General features: G+C 41.3%; 1 protein-coding gene and 1 long non-coding RNA gene across 3 annotated transcripts in view; one reads left to right on the plus strand and one right to left on the minus strand.

The window, feature by feature from the left end:
- rassf7a (Ras association domain family member 7a) overlaps window positions 1-12,084 on the plus strand; it is a 33,384-nt gene extending 21,300 nt beyond the window's left edge. For both annotated transcript variants that reach the window (XM_085461402.1, XM_085461401.1), the window contains exons 2-6: window positions 6,333-6,530; window positions 7,231-8,159; window positions 9,752-9,911; window positions 10,003-10,110; window positions 11,759-12,084. In XM_085461402.1, the coding sequence (XP_085317528.1) occupies window positions 6,428-6,530; window positions 7,231-8,159; window positions 9,752-9,911; window positions 10,003-10,110; window positions 11,759-11,790 (1,332 nt within the window). In that variant the 5' untranslated portion in view covers window positions 6,333-6,427 and the 3' untranslated portion in view covers window positions 11,791-12,084. The remainder of the gene's footprint in view (window positions 1-6,332; window positions 6,531-7,230; window positions 8,160-9,751; window positions 9,912-10,002; window positions 10,111-11,758) is intronic.
- A 1,653-nt stretch (window positions 12,085-13,737) lies between these two features.
- On the minus strand, window positions 13,738-15,036 carry LOC146704327 (uncharacterized). The gene is made up of 2 exons (XR_014921163.1): window positions 14,843-15,036; window positions 13,738-14,449 (listed from the first exon to the last, which is right to left on the minus strand). It is a non-coding gene; the product is annotated as an uncharacterized LOC146704327 (long non-coding RNA).
- Window positions 15,037-17,862: the final 2,826 nt, after the last annotated feature.

Below are 17,862 nucleotides of genomic sequence, written 5' to 3' on the forward strand. Positions count from 1 at the left end.
ACACTAAGTGCTGTTTTTACACAGTGTGACTGCAGGGGTATTGACTGCCAAGGGTGATGGCAAGACTCTGAACGGCCATTTCAAGGTGTCCTTCAAGTGGAAGTAATTGAGTTTAAGCTGTAAACTCTCACTGATCATCAGTTGCATGCTTAACGCAAGGACAGCTTGTATTTTATTTTAGATATATGTATGATGCAGTGAGTTGCACCATCTGATTTAGAGTTAACATTAAAAAAAGAGCAAAGCAAATGACATAACTAATCTATATCAAGATCAACTTTTTAAATGTGTATAATCACCCTCATGAAGCTCATTTTTAGCAGCTTTTTATAACTACTCTGATTCTATTAATACTATATTGTTTCCTATATTTGCCCTTGCAAAGGTTCTGCCTGTGTTAATGAACCACTGATCCACTTTCACTGAGATTTCACACTTGGATTAGGTAATCATTATAATGGAGAAGGCTAAAAGGCTGGAGTGACAGATCCCTGTATGGAAGTATGACAACCAAAGCTTATTAATGCTGTTTCTGATTCTTTTGCGCTCAGTCATTAGCATGTCAATGGAGTAGAAACACAGGCAGACAGGGGGCATTTTCAAAAGGGCTTGTCAGTAACAAGCACTTGGACTTTTTTCTGAGAAATATTTACCAAAATAATGTACTGTGAAAAACTGCATTATTCATCACGTGTGTTGAAGCTTCACTGAAGCTTTGCTAGTAGAAACCCAGGCAATTGTTCAGTCTCTAATCAGCAAACATCGTGTCTGGAGCCTGGCCCTGGACTGTGAGGAAGAAGTGTCACCATCAGTGTCACACATAATTTTACACATAAGGCTACCCTAATGCTCGCATTAAATTAAATGTGACTTTGCAAGAGGAAACCAATGTTTATTCTCAAAAGTAGAAGAAATGTTTCCATGTGTCACTTACTGACCCTTTTTAGAGTTGCTTTCCTAGCACCTAAACAAACTTATTGACCACTAGTGAGGTGTGTATACATGGAAACTTTAGTGTTAATTTGTGCAGTAGAAGCCCTCACCCCTTGTAAATCTACAGCACTTTCCTCACAATACTCAGTGTGCCTCTGTCTGCTGCTGGCACTTGGTCCCTGCTGATAATAACTTATGCAAAGGAGTTGCTGGTGTCCGTTGGAGAATTTAGAAAGCGTTTCTTACATGTTTTCATCATGTAAGGTTTGGAAGGAGCTCTGTTAAAGATACAATCGCTGCTGATAAATACATGAGGCTAGGCTAGGCTTGTTAGCGTTATTAATTTAAAGCAACTCCCTGAATACCTTCTAATTGTGCCTGAAGGCTGAGTTGATCTGGGATTGCACAGATGTTTTATCCAGTACAGTACAGTTCAATCCCAGAGGCAACTTTTAGTTAAAAATGTGCAGGTGGAAGAAGAGAGATTTAAATGTATGGGTACTGGGACTACTAATGATTTTTTTTTGTCTTTAAATTCAGTTGCTTTTTCCGTCATAGTTCTCCTGTTCAGATATGACCTATCATTGGCCTTATCAGTGAATACATGAACAGTTTAATGTGTAAATTAAGAACATTTCCATTTTTTAGTTTGTGTCCGTTGCAACTCTTTTGCAGCCAGTGTGCAAGACAATTGAGATTTCAACATGTAAAACCAGTTCTATTTGCTGAGGCTAAAGAACACTTTTCTGCCACTGTGAACAATTTTTAGTGCTGTTCTCAACTGATTGTGTCATAGAACTTTTGTTCTCATCTTTCTGTGGAACATAACCTGTGCTGACGTAGTAGATACTGAAAAATGAAATAGGAGGAGGTGTGACAAAGAATGCGAAACAAGGAAGCCAGGCAGAATGAAATAAAATATCTGTATTCCATTTTATTGGTGGTAACAGTGCTTATCTGTGGTAACACTCCAGAATGGCAGTAAAAGCTGGTGTGTCAGACGACTCAGCGATGCCAGAGGCCACAAAAGAGACAGCATTGTCTGCTGAGTGTAGAACCAGAGCAACAATAGTCTCTCTGCAGTTTAGATGAGACCAGGCTGTTCTGTGCCAGCGTGTTGTTGTCTCTTTGAGTGTTTGTCTTTGCCAACCTGGAACAGAGTGGCACTGAGGGCCTAGCTTCTCCCAGTACTCTTAATTGTCCTTTAACAACAATATTTATCCTATTATATACATGTAAAAAAGCGTGGGACAGGGTCTTATTTCCCCTGCGTATACTGATAGGGATAAATGTTTGCATGCATTTGTTGCTACGATCCATTGACAAATGCGATGTAAACTCTGCCCTTTACTCCTGCCATTGTTCCTCAGACTCGTGTTGCTGCCCTTACTCAGAGCTGGAGCAGATTCTTATAAAGATAAGCCTACACGGTCTGTCTTCTTTTTGTGAACTCCCAAACATATACAGGCATGCATTCCCAACCTTTGACCACTGCATGTGCATGACACAGGGTTGTGTACTGCCCCTGCACACACACTCACATTCATATTACACACCCACACGTAGCCTTGAGCATTTAGGAGCTCTAGTACATTATTAACCCTGCTTGGAATTTTTCTGCAAAGCTTTTGTTTCCGCAGGTTTCCTAATATTGTGTATGACTAACAGAAATGACTTGTTCAGACCTTTAGAAAGGAAATTGAAGGTTAAGGTGTGTCTGCCCAGCTGCATCAAACCAAGTGCATTGTGCTTGAGTGTCAGCTTTTATGTCTTGTGTGTTTATATGTATGTAGGAAAAAAGGGGATTTGGAGATTGGGTGTCTTTCAAAACACTTGATTCCTGTCTGAGCAGCCTCAAATGTTTGAACTTTAGGGGGGGGGGTTTGGGTCCTTGTGACGTAAATGTCGTCATCGGACCACGACCAAGGTGGTCGATTGACAGCGTGGACTCGTTTGTGGAGAATTTACATTACAATGCACCAACTACGCATGCGTCCAGGCAGCAAATTTCAAGCGGACTTCAAAGAAGTATAACAGGAGTGGCTAACTCGGTCTTCTGGTCTCCCGCTGTCCGTATATGCAACCAAGTATAATCTAGGCTTTAAGTTCCCATCAGTTCACAGCTTGAGACAGATCAAGCCTTGTGTATTTGCAGTGCTGTGATAAAAGCCACTTTTTCTTTTAGTCAAATTTACAAAGCAGATGGGAGACCTGTATTGAAGAGACACAAACAGAGGCATAGACAGGGTGATGAAAGACACAAAGCAGGTTTGCTAGATGGATGAGTGATAATAAGGGTGGCACATTTTCTCTACCACTCTCTTTTTTTTTAAACTGTCAGCATTTTTTCTTACATATTCGTTGGCTTTCTCATTTATGCACTGTCACTGTCTTTTTTTATCTTTCATTATATAAAAATGACTTATGTGTATTCCTTGTGAAATTCACCAGATGAGCTCCTCAAGTGGCTCTTTTGTGAGTGTGTTCTTATCTGAGCTTGGAGTCAGAGATTATTGATTACTGTTTATTTCTCTTCAGGGGATTTGTGACTGGTCAGAGTTTCAGTGAAAATTGCAACCTGTTTTTTGTCATGGGTAAAGTTGGGTATGTGGTGGTGTATTATTATTATTTTTTCCATTAGAATTGGGTAGGGTGGGTCAATGTGAGTTTAAGGTGTACGGTTGGAATTTAATTCGCATGTGGGGACAAAACTGATTCGTAACACTAAAAACATTTACTTTTCTGTTGCTGCAGCAACTACACAACAGGAGAGTCACTTCCTACATTTAGAATGAGTCACTCACGCGGATTCATTAACCTTGATAGTTTGCCAAGTGAAGCGTTGGAGAATGTTGAGTACATTTAAGCTTAATTATTTATGTTTTCGTTGTCTTTTATTCCTGCTGATTTACAAGCTTTTGTTGTCCTTTCTGCCTTATTAGGTGTAATAGTGAAGTAATAAAGCTCACAAAGTAAAATAAATGAAGGATGACTCTGAGTGATTGCCTTCACACCACCATCTGCTCAGCTGTGAATGCTACTCTGCTGCATGTGCTGCCAGACAGTCCTGAGATTATTGGAAACAGTGGATTTGCTGCCTGAATAACTATTGCCAACTGGACTCTGTTCTACAAGACACACATAAGATGTGTGTCAGGCAATATATAAGGCAGCTGATATCTGTAATAGGCTAAAATCAGGCTCTAGCATGTTTAGAGGCTCATAACATGTGCACAGCAAACTGCAGCTGGTGTTTGTCCATAGCATTTGCATATTTATGTGTTATATTGTCAGTGTATTCCCACTCTTTATCTTTGGTGATTTTAGTCCATGTTTTTAATGGTACCTTTGGTTCTCCTCCTCCTGTTTTTCCACGAGAACTGACACAGGACTCCAGAGCTGTTCTGAGAAAATGAGCTGGGTCAGGCGGATGTCTGGTTGTCAGTGTTGCTCTGCCTTTGACAAAAAGAATAGACAGCAACCTGAGACTAACAGGCCCGTTTGTTTCCTGTTAGTTTATCACATTTCACTAGCCAGGAGGTACAAGAGCTAAATATCACGGGAGAGTGACATTCTGTGCTGGGAGATGTTTCTGTGTTTGTATTCTCATTTAATCTGATTGTTATGGTGCATAAAAATCTTGGATGTCTAATGTAGGAAGTTTTAGATGAGGTGCTGCGAAGAAGTTGCAGAATAAGCCTTAATGTCAAGAGCTCAACCTCTCCTTTAGCTCCGTTTCTGTTTCTCTCAGGGTTGTTTCCGATCCATGATGGTGCCTTCCTATAAATTAAAGTTTGGTTTCCAGCCTTTAGTTTTCATTCCCATGCTTGAAAATGAATGTTTCTTCAAGTTCATATGTATGTGTTCATAAAAAGCCTCAGAGCTAAAATAAACGATTGTCTACACATTCTGTCAACCTGTTAAGCTTGATTGTGCATTACAACATAGCACACCGTGTGCCCACTCAAAGAAGAGCGTTGACATCTTTGCTTGCGTTGACATTTCTGGCGTTGGAGTTTGATAAGCACTCCCTTTTTCATATCAGGTTTCATTCCAGATGAAATCATCATACACGTTTCATCCAAATAATTTTTACCTCGTGTGATCATCCATCACTATCTCCCGCTTTATTTCCTATGATCTCATTGTATGTGATCAATCTCTAAGCTATGTGTTTTGGTGCCACATTCTGGGATGCTGTTGCCACATCCATCGGGTCTGTGATGCTGTTTAGATGCCAAACAAATGGTAAATGGCCTGTATTTGTATTTGCCGGGGAGCAGAGTTCTTGTTTGGCATCTAAACAGCGCAGAAGTAATGGTAGTGTGGACCAGGCAGGTCAGAGGAAGGGTGGGGCGAGGCCTTTGTTACGAAAAACAGGAATTCTTCCGGCTGGAAGATGAAGTCAGTGCATTCCTCCAGAGCAGCTCCCAATAGTCAGTGGAGCATTGAAGGAAGGCCATGGTGAATGCTGGGGCTCAGTTTTAAACACCTCCCATTGAAAACCAGAGAGACAGACAGAAAGAGAACACCATCTGTCACACTGTTTGGTAAAGAGTTGCCTTTTACCCACCTAGGCTACACTTGCTGTGCCAAGTCCTTACAGATAACTCTGCCTGAGGCCTTTTTATGTGTACGACAGTGTTTTATTACCTTGTTTTGAAGTGTAGCTGTAAAAGTACAGACTGACAGCAGGACTGCACATAATGAAATTTCTTTAGGTTAAACCTGCTGCCTGGACGTGTTTTAGACTACCCGCTGATCAACTGTGGAAGTCTGATGAAACCTACTTGTGGTCCTGCTGAGGCCCGTCAAACTGAACACACGTACACACATTTGTTCCATCTCTCCTGCTATGTTTCGTACACTCCCAAACACCCTCTTCAAAACATAGACACACTTGAGTTGCTCCACTTTCCCTGTCTGTTCCCCTTGGCACTAAGCTATCATAACGGCTTTGAAGGAGGGCAGCAGAGCGTTTAATTGGGTTACAGATTGGCATTTATGCTCCCAGGTCCACACGATACTGCCGGGCTTTTAACTAACCACTGGGAACTTAATAAAACGCCACAACGCTGTACCCATCAGCTGCCAGTCTTTTCTAATTCCATGATCCATGTCTCAGCACAGCAGATTTTGGATGTCAGTGCTGTTTGTTGTATAAACTGGTATTTCTACAAAACGTACAGTAAGTGAGGGCAATATGTACTGTACATCAACGCTTTCAATGCATCATGTTTAGGTTATCAACAAGTTGTGTCCCATGTGTTGGTGTTGGATTACATAAGCACATTGAGCTCACGTTTTTGTTTGCTGGGTATTCTTGTTACTTTGAGGAAACTTTGTTACAGTAGCACACCTCTTACTTTCTTCTCTGCTGTTTAATTTTTTTTTCACAGAGTTAGTGCCATGCAGTGGTAAGCTGAGGAAAGCCAAGCTGAACTGATCTGCTCTGAAGACTTTCTTACCCTTCACCGTACCCTATCAGTCCCAGATGGAGCTCAAAGTGTGGGTGGATGGAGTAGTGCGGGTTGTCTGCGGTCTGTCCGAGGAGACTTCCTGTCAGGATGTGGTCATTGCTCTAGCACAGGCCATTGGTAAGTACCTCAAACGTTGTCATCATTTCATGACACCAGCTTATCTTTAAGCCTGCTTAGATAAAAGCTTGGCATTTAGATTTTTATGCATACACAAACAAGTGTACTGAAGCATCGCAGAATTGCCCTCATCCTGTTCTTTATTAACCTTTTTGCTCTCCGCTGACCCAAATCAAGTACGCTGCTGGATTGTCAGCAGGTCAGTTTGAATTTGAGCCGGCACTCTGTCCCTATATCCTCCGGCTTTATTTGAGCTATACGCTGCGGTAGGATTGAACAGAACTCCAGTTTTAGCGCTCTCCTCCTTCTATGAGCAAGCTGCTTGCCAAGTCATTAGGGAGGGTTTGTCCTAATTTCAAGGTCCTTGTGGAAACTTCAGTTTATTTGAACATTTTTCACATGTTGTGTGGCTCTTACGCAGCTGCCTTTTATTCCAGTCCACAGAGGCAGAGATTTAGACGTATCAGCATCGTCATAATGCATCTGATGTCATTTGTTCATTATTTAGAATTGGTACGAGGACATAACCCCACAGTTTTATTAAAAATAAAAGAGAGAAGCAACTAAGAATACAAAAAATTTGACTGATGTATATCATTTTTTAGGAATAAAAATATTGGTGTGCTACTTCTTTGTATGGAAATATTTAGGGTAGGAGGTTTTTTATAGTCACTCTTTATTTTTTCTGTCTTTGTCACAGGTCAGACAGGCCGTTATGTTCTTATTCAGCGTCTAAGGGACACAGAAAGGCAGCTGCTGGCCACAGAGAGGCCTCTGGAGTCTCTCGCAAAGTTGGGCCAACATGGCAATGAAGTTCAGTTCTTTCTACGTCGCACTGGCCCCAGCAGCAGTGATGGACCCGGCTCAAAACAAGAGAGACCTAATCCCCTTCCATTGCCTAAGCATCCTGAACCAGAGCCTTTGAAACGTAGCCAGCCTAAAAAAGCCCTGACCTTTAACTTGGGGCCTTCCACCTCTCCTAAGACCAAGGCCAAACAACTTAAGAGGTCTCCACGGGACTCTCCAGAACAAAGAGCCTCCCCCTCTCCTTCATCCAGCCCTCTGTCCCCTCATATGTCATCCCCTTCTCCCTCACTACCTATAGGCCCTTCAAAAGATGAAGTATTCAGGAAAGTTCTTCAGCAACAGGAGAGACTAAGAGCCATTGAGGCCCAGTTAGAAGCCCTAGAGAGGGAGTCACACACCTGGGAGCGTCCCTACCCATCTCCATGTCCCTCACCTCTTTCTGATGCTCGTTTGCAAGACGAGATGGACGCTTTGGAGCAAGCAATGCGAAGGAACCAGGCAGAGCTTGCACATGAGCAGTACTGGGAGGAGGAGCTAAAAGCCGAGGTAGAAAGCGAGCGAGGAATGCGAAGGAAGCTTGGAGAGCTCCATACAAAGCTAGATGACTGTGGACGGCGGCTCCATGAATTCTCAGTTCGCTCTGCTCAGCTGGAGGAAGAGATCCAGCGGGAAACCCAGACACAAGGGAAAGCCACAGGACCTGAGGAGTCGTTTGACGCTGTAAGGGAAGAGTTACAAAGTCGAGAGAGACATGGGACAGAGCTAGAGGAACAGCTATCTGAGACTGACAAGGCTCTGGAGAAAGCAGAGTCTCTGTTGCAGGTAAGGAGAGAGGTCTGTGCTTTAGAAAAAGGGCTGTAACTCCACACAAGCCCTTCTGTTGTCATTTCAGGGGTGCAGTCCATACCCCTTTTTGTATTACTCAAAACAGTATTCATGTTATACACTCCAATAAACAGTACGTCACGAAGCCTCGTGCATATTGATAAAACTGCAGTAATATGATTGCTGAATGCTCATATTCTACCATGTCTGAAAGTGCTTCATTGTCATGAGCTATTTACAACCTAGCTTAACTGGTTTAGCAGGTATCATCTTTTATGTATCGCACTTTCTAAATACGTGGTTACTGACTGTGTTTATATTATGTCGGCTTATATATGCATATTGTATTGTTTATAGATTTAAAAAAAATATTAAAAAGATTTGATTTGTAGAACAAAAGCCTCTTTTATTGGATCTATTTCTCAGCCTCAGCGTGTTGTAGTTTAGAAAGTCAGTTTGCTTTTGGTTGTCTTAGATGTGGCTTCATCAGTTTGAAGTGAAACGTGTGTTTCCTCTATGATAGTGATAGTTCAGTTTTTCAAATCCTCATGCACTGAAAGCCCAGAGTGTCCCATTCTTTGTCCTGTAGGCCACAATAAATATCAAAATATATCGTCACTCATGCTAATGGGGATGCATTTGTCATGAAACATTTTGCTGCGGAACAGAGATTTTTTTTGGGGGGGGGGGGGGAATTGTACATGCCTGTATAAAAACACCAGGTCATAACAGGTAACCAACAGCACTGTGAGTGCTTATAATCCAAAAGTAGCGCCAAAGGCATTTTGCCACCCAGACAGTAATTGTATGGAGGGAATGAGAAACCAGTATTTCCTGTAAATGAAATATTAACCTGACAGGGTATAATAAACCTCCGTTCGTAGTAATGGAAAGGGTCTATGTCAGCTGATCGGTTGAGGCAGCCAGCCGAGTCTTTAAAGTGTTGGTGGTGATGAGCACAGTGTTCCTGCCATCAGACTAATGGAGGAAGACCTGCAGGTATGAACTGCCTCACCAGAATGTTGTGGTCCAACATCAATTACTCAGAGACACACACTTATTGGCTTGTTTGTGTGCACCTGAGTTCAGTCTGCGAGCCTAAAGGTGATGCCACTGCTTCACAATGTTCTTGAACACCAGCTTTTCAGTAATCTGAAGGCATCTGAAGACAGATTTAAAGGGAAAAAGCAAATGAGCTTTGGCCAGTATCTATTTATAAGTTTGCATCAGGCTGCTTAAATCTGACTGAATCAGAAAAAGTCTCATGGCACTTGTGGTGATTTGATTATTCATTGCAACTGAAACTGTCTAGTGACGTGATGGGCAGTAATCTTAATCAGTGACTGGAAGGGAGACTTTTAGAGTCTAGTGCCCCCTTGTGGTGAAAGCAAAAAACGTTCATTTATAAATGCAGTGATAAATTGTCCCTGCAATTGTGCAGATGGGACATATACCCACTACTAAACATCCTTAAATATGCATCCATACTTGAAAATGTGTAATAGTTTTATATGCTGCACCCACTTTCCTTTACAGGTAAAATACTTGTCTTAGATTTCTCTCACTGATCCACATTCTTCCCATTTCAGGACAAACAGGATGAGCTGGAGGAACTGAATAAGGAGCTGAGGCAGTGTAACCTGCAGCAGTTTATTCAACAGGCGGGTGTCCTGCCTGTTCAAACCAACTCACGCACAGAGCTTCAGGAGCAACTGGAGCAATTTCTACAGGATGGATACAGGGATGGAAGTAAGGAAACAAAACAATCCCTCAAATATTAATATTATGTTATGGTATACTTGATTTGTGTCATCTAAAGATATTTCTTCTTTTAACTCAGATCAGGGTGTAATTCAATTTGAATCTCCACCTCGTCCTACTGCAAAGCAGTTCCTGGGACATCCACGCAACCTTCAAAACCCTCTAGTGTCCAGCCTCAACCCTGAGGGTGTGTATGTGTGAGACCCCGCTGCTTCTCAAGTCCACAACCCTGCTCCTCTCCTGCCCTGCTCTGTCCATCCCTTGGTCCCAGAGCCCCTCACCCCTGCCATATTTTCTACCCCAGCTTGATTGGGTTTCGGGCTACAGCTGTCGTTTATGGTGTTGGGTAGTCGAAGCATCCCTATGGTGGCTGTCCCTGCTGCTTCCCAGCAGCTTTCCTCTGCTCTACATTTAAAGACATAAAGACCTCTATGGCTAATTTTCAGTCTTCTGCAGATTCTTGTCCTCAGCTTTTTACAGTATTCTTAGAAGTCCATCCAATTTGTCACATATTCCTGTATGCTTTAACTTTTGTGGGTCTGTTTACTCTGTCAATTTCCCTTACTCCTTGTTCTCCGCATCTTACTATATGCTTCTGTACTAACAGTAGCTGCTTTTGTTATCCTTTAATGCATTTAGGGATTTGCTGCTAGCCCTTTTCCCCTCCTCTGTAATAACAGAGTGGCCTTTCCACCCTCGAGTCAATAATCGACTATCAACAGCTGCTTTTCAAAGTATTTCCATGTAACACAGCAATCGCACTGGGAATTACTGTGGCAGGCATTCTGATTGTGTTTGTTGTTTTTGTTTTTTGTTTTTTTACTCTTGACATGAAAATACATGCCACCAATGTAATTTCAGTTTGCCTTTTATGTATGGATACTATTTATAAGAGGGATGTATCTATACAATGCCTTGTACTTTGGTGATGCTTGACCAAAGAGCAAGAGCCTTTTACGAGGGCTCTGCAAAATATATTGCACTGTCCCATTCTCTTCCCATGTGAAGCCTTGGTCCCTGTGTGCCTGCAAAGAAATGGTATCTTCCTGCTCTCTTTCTGGAGACAGTGAATCGTATTTGGTGAGCTTGTATCTCTCGCAAGTCCATTTTTGCCAAACTTCATGCTAAAAGAAGAGATTCATTTCAAAAGTAGTGCCACAGGACCAGGGTTTGTTAAGATGCTTTTCTTTTCCTCCACTGGAATGAATCCGCCTGGTTCCTTTGCTTTCGTCACACTTAACATTTGACCTGTCACAATTCGCACTGTACCTCAGTGTGCTGTAGGTTTAGGATCGGCTTAGTTCACATACGTAGATTCCAATAACAATCATCAATCAAACAAACAATGGGAGCTATCATCCATAAGTGATCCTGCAAACCACCTTAAATCAATATTTATTGTGTCTTAGCACGTAATATCTCATTATATTATCTTTGTATGTGTCTGTTTGCTGACAGGTCAAAGTGACGTGTGTTGAAGTGTGCACTCTCTTTACCTTCTGCTGTGTGATGCGGTTTTCTTTTTGGGGTTATATCAATTCTCTCTCCTTTGGAAACAGACTGCATCCCAGTGCTTGTTATAGACACAGCTTGAAACTGCGTGTGTTCAATAATACTCATCTGACTGCAAAACTACAGTCATGGTGCTCAAACCTTGTGGGAGCAGGAATGAACCCAGTGACTGGGTTTGGGTCTATCTGTGTTTCTCATAGGGTTATGTGAATATCTTGATTGACCCAAATCTCTCGTGTTGTGTCTTAGCTGAAAAGTGTTATTTTTTTTCTTTCCCTCAATACAAAGGGATCATCATCCCCATATATTTTTGTGTCTTGCAGTCCTGACATCCCGAGACTCGTCATGGAGATAAAACATGGACCGCAGGGCCAAGGAAAAGTTGTTCACTGTTCTGTCACCATCACCTCTTATTTAACCCTTTCCTTTGTAACGCTCATTTATTTTTTCAATATACCATGATATATATATATATGTATATAAATAAGACAAATATATTTACAGAGTTTTCCTACTGTAAACACTGCAGAGTATCTGTATGAAATGTAAAATAATTAGGAACCTTTGACCTAGAGAAATTATTGCAATAACTATGTATTTAAATATAATAAAATGTCCACAGTGTTTTAGATAAACTTTTATTGTCTGACTGGGTTTTGCTACACTCCTGTTCAAATTTTATTACAGACATATTTCTTTAAATGGTGCAGTCCATTAGAATCCACTTTCTAAAAAGGAGAGTGGCACACAGCATGCAAAATGCATTATGAATATATTATATGTACTGAAATATGCATGTTTTCCTCATAGCGGGTGGTACAGTACATGATGTGAGAGTGCACAATAATTTCCAAAGTTCACAAAGCGCATCCTTGCTTGTCTATGCATCACAGCTGTTCCTGTTATGGATGCAGTCACACAGTGCATCTATATGAAACTAAAAACAGGAACAGGAGCATTGCTCTATGATCTGTTTAGCTGTAAATAATGTTGGCGTTCCTTTGACACTGATGATGTCAGTTTAATCAGTGGCTTTTCTTTTCTTTCCACTAGAGGAGATGCCATTGCTTCACTACAACAAGGTCAGGTGCATCGAGTGTCTTGTGTCGTTAAATTGCAGACGTGCTAAATTATTATGCAATTTGTAGTTTGATTGTTATGTAATTTGTAATAAGAATCACCCTGTACAAAAAGGCACGACACATTTGTGCTCCACCCCTTTCCTGTTTTGTTTACTCTGGAGGGTAAATATTCTGGCTGTCACACACTGAGTGACGCGAGCCTTCCTCTCTCTCCGGCTAACCCCCACCTGAAACCCTGTGGACGTCTATAAATACTCTCATGTACTGATACTCAGCAGGTATAATTACAGGGAGAGTAAATATTTTTCTTCTGTCTGTCCATTTAGGTGTGTCTATTAGAAACTGTGTCCATCCATCAAAAACATTGATTTATTTTTTTTTCATCTGCCTTTTCTGCTTTGTGCCAATTTTAATGACTTGTGAATTATGGAAAATTAGATGAGACTGCCAGTTTTGATATTATGATCAATTATGTGGAACTGGATTATCCTGAGAAGATTTAGAGCTGTCTGGCTTTGTAAGGGTTAGATAAGCTTCAAATCCTTGTTTAGGTCCCGGTGTCTGGACAAGCACAAGCCTCATGTGACACTGATGCCAACCTGTGGACATAGGAGGAATTACAAAATGTGCCCTTTTCCTAAAGGAACCTTTATAGTTTCCTTTCACTATATTAACAGTAATATTCTGATCTCTTCAAATTATGTAAAAAAGAAAAGTTGTTACTTGAGGACCCTTCACTTTTTTCTTTCTTTTAAAAAAAAGATTATCACAGGATAATGTTACGCATGTTCCCACACCCCAGACATCCCACGTGCAAAATGAGGCATCCACCCATTTCATATCTAAACCCTGAGGGCTCCAATCTCATAAGGGCACATTAACAGATTACGACTATGTTTTAGGACGACGTGCTGACAAAATCTTTTCTCATCAAACAAATGCGCATAAAAGGTGCTGCAAAGCTTAAAATTTGATTGCTTTCAGATATAAAAACTCACCAGCTCACCATGTGCATCGGGCACTGGTTGCCTGGGAAAGAACCTCCTTGGAATGGGAGTGAGCATCTGCACGTCCACACGTTATGATGATGAATGAGGCCATGAGTTAATGAGTCTGACATACTGCACTTATCTATTCCTTTGTGTCACTGTGAGTCATTATGCACTGATGGGGATAAAACATCCTCACACCAAGAAATGCACTACAGGGCACAACACACAGACAGTTGATTTGAGCAGAAACTTTACTTTGGTTACTTACAAGCATACATTGTACATACTGTATTGCTGCAATCCGTATGTATTTTCTTACACGGTAAGGTTGTGTCACTATATAGAATATAGTTAGTCTATATATGGTTATAGTCTGATTACTATGCATAATATTATCATAATATTGCATAATATTAGTCATTCTGTCCTGAAACCGAGTTTCTTTATAGCACTGTTCATCTTTTCCTTATGGGCCCAAAGGAACCTCTTGGAAGAACCCTCTGGAGGCCCCCTGACCTCAAATTGGTAACCAGTGAACGTGAACATGATCCAAACCCAACAGATGAAACAGAAACGAAACACTCACCAGGAGTCTCAAATGATGGCATTAAAGAGGAGGGAGTGCAAACGCCACACGGTCCTAAATAAGGTACTGTGTGAACATAGTAGGAAGTAGGTTACGGTACACATGGAGACCACTGGGAGAGCATTTATGTCCAGGCGGTGCTCACGGGGCCACGATCAAGGGCTGCTTGTAAACAGGTGTCTGTCTAATCCGGCTCTGGCTGGGTCTCAGACGAGTCAAAAATATGAGAGGTGTTCCCAAAACCAGGTTAGCCGCTGTCACACGCACAGTGGAACTGGAAACTGGCACAATGTGCGTTAGTCAGTGGCTTACCTGCTTTTAGACTGCAGATTTTGGCCTCAAGGCGCGCACAATCTGTGGAGTAATACAGACAAACGCTGTGTCATAAACAGCTGAATTATTTAAAGTTATTACACACACAAAACGACACGATAATGAAATTATCATCATGGAATCTTCTATGGTTTCCTGGAAACTAGTCTCTTCCAGAATAAGACATTACACTTAGCTTCCTGCCCACGATTTATGGATTACGGAAATATATAATAATGCTTTCATTTTCAATTGGCATTAAAAAAAGTTCCTAATTAACATATAATCACACGTGAACACTTGGCGACCCTAAACACAATATTACGCTGTTGTAACCAAATAGAACATCTAATGACATGCAGGATATATGTGGCCTGTTCCCCACACCATATAGAGAGAATAAAGAATAGTGGCAGATAAAGCAGAGCTACTTACCAGTCCCAAGTTTTCTTTTTGGAATATGTTTTTAGGAAAAATCTTGAAGTTTTCCGCCTACGTCCCAGTCTGCTCATAATCCGAACATCCAGCTAGTTTTTTCCTCTATTATAAATCTCAGAGCATGATTAAAGTTGGGTGCATTTAAGAATATAGTGTAGCCTACACCGACGCAGAAGTTCAATTCACTTGCACTACCCCTACCCTGCCCACTCCTCTGCATCTGCAACCCGACCTGGTTATTCAAATTAGGAAGAAGTTGACATCACGCTCAGCCAACGGGCTCCCGCGCTGGGGTTGAATGGCCCACCTTTTACGGATAATTGACCAATCACAGCCTGGGAGAGGCGGGGTTTTAGAAGAGCACCGTTCGGATGAGTTCTCCTGTTATAGTTGGGGTGCGGCGCGTTCAGTTTTGCACGTCGTACATTAGGAATGAACCATTATGTTGTTAACAGTTTCCTGCCCTGCTCGATTATTTATTGCGAGCATCAACGCCGAACAGGTTTCTTTGCCCTTAAATAGACATCATGTGATGCGACAGCTGCCATTGGAGGTGGCATATCTGTACTTTAGACTAGTTTGATAAAAGACGCCCCTACCCCTACGATGTGAAGTGGTTGAACTCGACTCGCTTGTGTACAGTGTTGCCATTAGCCGAGTGTGGCTGAGCACGTACCAAGGATGCTGCATGACAGCCTGATCTGACGGTGACGAGGAGGTGGAGGAGGACGACGACGACGGGGATAAACTCTCAATTATTTACGACGGGAGAGTTGAGGACTCCCTAACAAATGACATAATATCATAGCGAGTTAAAGCAATGTGATTGTGAACGACCCCCGATTAGATGACATTACCCCCCCCCCCCCCCCGCCCACCCATATTTATTCATCGATTAATTAGTTGTAGTTATCTGTTAAAGTGAAACAATGTTACTTTGATGAATTAACCCATTTTTAAACTGTAACATGTTCTCTCTTTCCAAGATGTTATCAGACTTTTCGGTTTTGGAGTTTTCTTGTAATCAGTCTTAGACTGTCAGAGCGTTGTGGGATTATTCACAGCCAGGATACACATAACCCGTGACATGGAGTAGAAAATCAGGATTACGCACATTGCATTATGTAACAGTTGATTTTGTGTAAATTGGAGTTATCACTAGGGGGCGACAGAGTTTGGCGTTTCAATACAATCCGGCACAGACCCTCTTGGTGTTATTGCAGGTGTACCCCTCTATACTGTTATGAATTTGTGCAAGTGAACTTAAAATATCACCTTTACTGTGGAGCGCATAGGCACGAACCAATAAAAATAAAGAAATCGGTTTTAAAAAGGGACGCAAAGCACTTGACCTCTCGTTGACCTCATGCCACTTAAGATTATGTGAACTCTAAACTACTGAAATTAAGTACTGTTAAATCTAAAACAGCGTTTTTCTTGAAATGTCTTGTGGTTTATTACTGCCAGACTACACTGTGTCCATCTAAAATGTCATTCTGTATTTTTCTAATCATAATTTTCTGATTAAAAATGAAGACCTCAAATAGACTACCACTCTAAAGCTGTTACTATAAAAACAGCTGCCTTGGTTTATTTGTTTATTTAGTATCTGGACCTCTGAACTACAAATTACATTTGAACTACAAATTGTGCCAAATAATAGAGGTATCACCTCATTGCCCCTTCTATCATTCCCCTGCTACAGATCTCTCCTCCCTGGATGCTCGTATCCTCTCTCTATAACTTAATTTCTCTCCCTTGCATATTGTAGTGGACTTCAAATTCGGGTTAGGGTTATATTGAAAGAGAGCTGCTTTATGGTATACAGTTCTACCACCTAAAATCAGACCTCATGCAATCCCCACAGATTTTTTTTAACACACTGTTTTCAGAAGAAATCTGTTTAAAATCTACACTGTAAGCATTATGCTTTCCTTCATGCTCCTCTGTGCTAGTTTCTGAGCTCCTACTCTGCACTGCTGTTGAGATGTTATTTAAAAAAAGCAACATTTTAAAACTAAATATTCCTATTTTGTATGTTTCTGTTGTGTATTTAATAAAAAACATAATTCATTCTTAAATCTTTACTCAAATACAGTATTCATGTAATAACTCAGACTATTACATGAACTGGGGGATTGCTGGAGGATTCCCATGATGCAATGAGTATTTCCTTTTCAGTATGTGTTAATAGGCCTCTCTGCCGAATCACACTTGTTATTAATCTCTGGCTCCACAGCATGGCTTTCATCCTGTCTTCATTCTCTCACCCCAACCGGCTGCTCCTCCCTGAGCCTGGTTCTGCCGGAGGTTTCTTCCTGTTAAAAGGGAGTTTTTCCTTCCCACTGTCGCCAAAGTGCTTGCTCATAGGGGGTCATGTGGTTGTTGTTGTTGTTTTCCCCTGTATTATTGTATGGTCTACCTTACAATATGAAGCGCCTTCAGGCGACTGTTGTCGTGATTTGGCGCTATATAAATAAAATTGAAGTGAATTGAACTATTACAAAGGTAATAGAGTAAACACTTGTGAGCTAGAAAAATCTATGATTATTCTATTTAAAAATTATATGGTAAAACAAGATTACACCCAGTCTAATCAGAAAAGACTGAATGAAATATAAAATATGTCAAAGAAGACTGACCTTTGTCCCACCCATGGTGTTGGCACATGACTGGATCATGCCAATTCCTCTTTGTCGTGCCACTCAATGTTGTGGGTCAAAACTGGCAGTGTTCTTTAAAACAAAATCAAAAAAGAAAAAGTGCATTAAAAATCACGTGTGGAACAGAAAATGTTGTGCAGTCGTAGAATGGCCCATGAATTATCGCACTGTCAGTAGATTACCAAAATAACTTTTTATGGTCACATCTTTGGGAATGCATCATTACGTCAATTTTCAGTCACAAAACTGACACTGCGCCTCTTTGGTAAACCCCGATAACAGCTTTATCGATTGCCATTAGGGTTTTGTGCTGGCGCAGACATGACTAAATCTGGTCTTGGATATCAAGCTGAC

Source organism: Copadichromis virginalis, linkage group LG7 (assembly GCF_057382275.1).
Source record: "Copadichromis virginalis isolate Kocher_CV1m ecotype Utaka linkage group LG7, C_Virginalis_male_GT1.1, whole genome shotgun sequence".
Lineage (NCBI taxonomy): Eukaryota > Metazoa > Chordata > Actinopteri > Cichliformes > Cichlidae > Copadichromis > Copadichromis virginalis.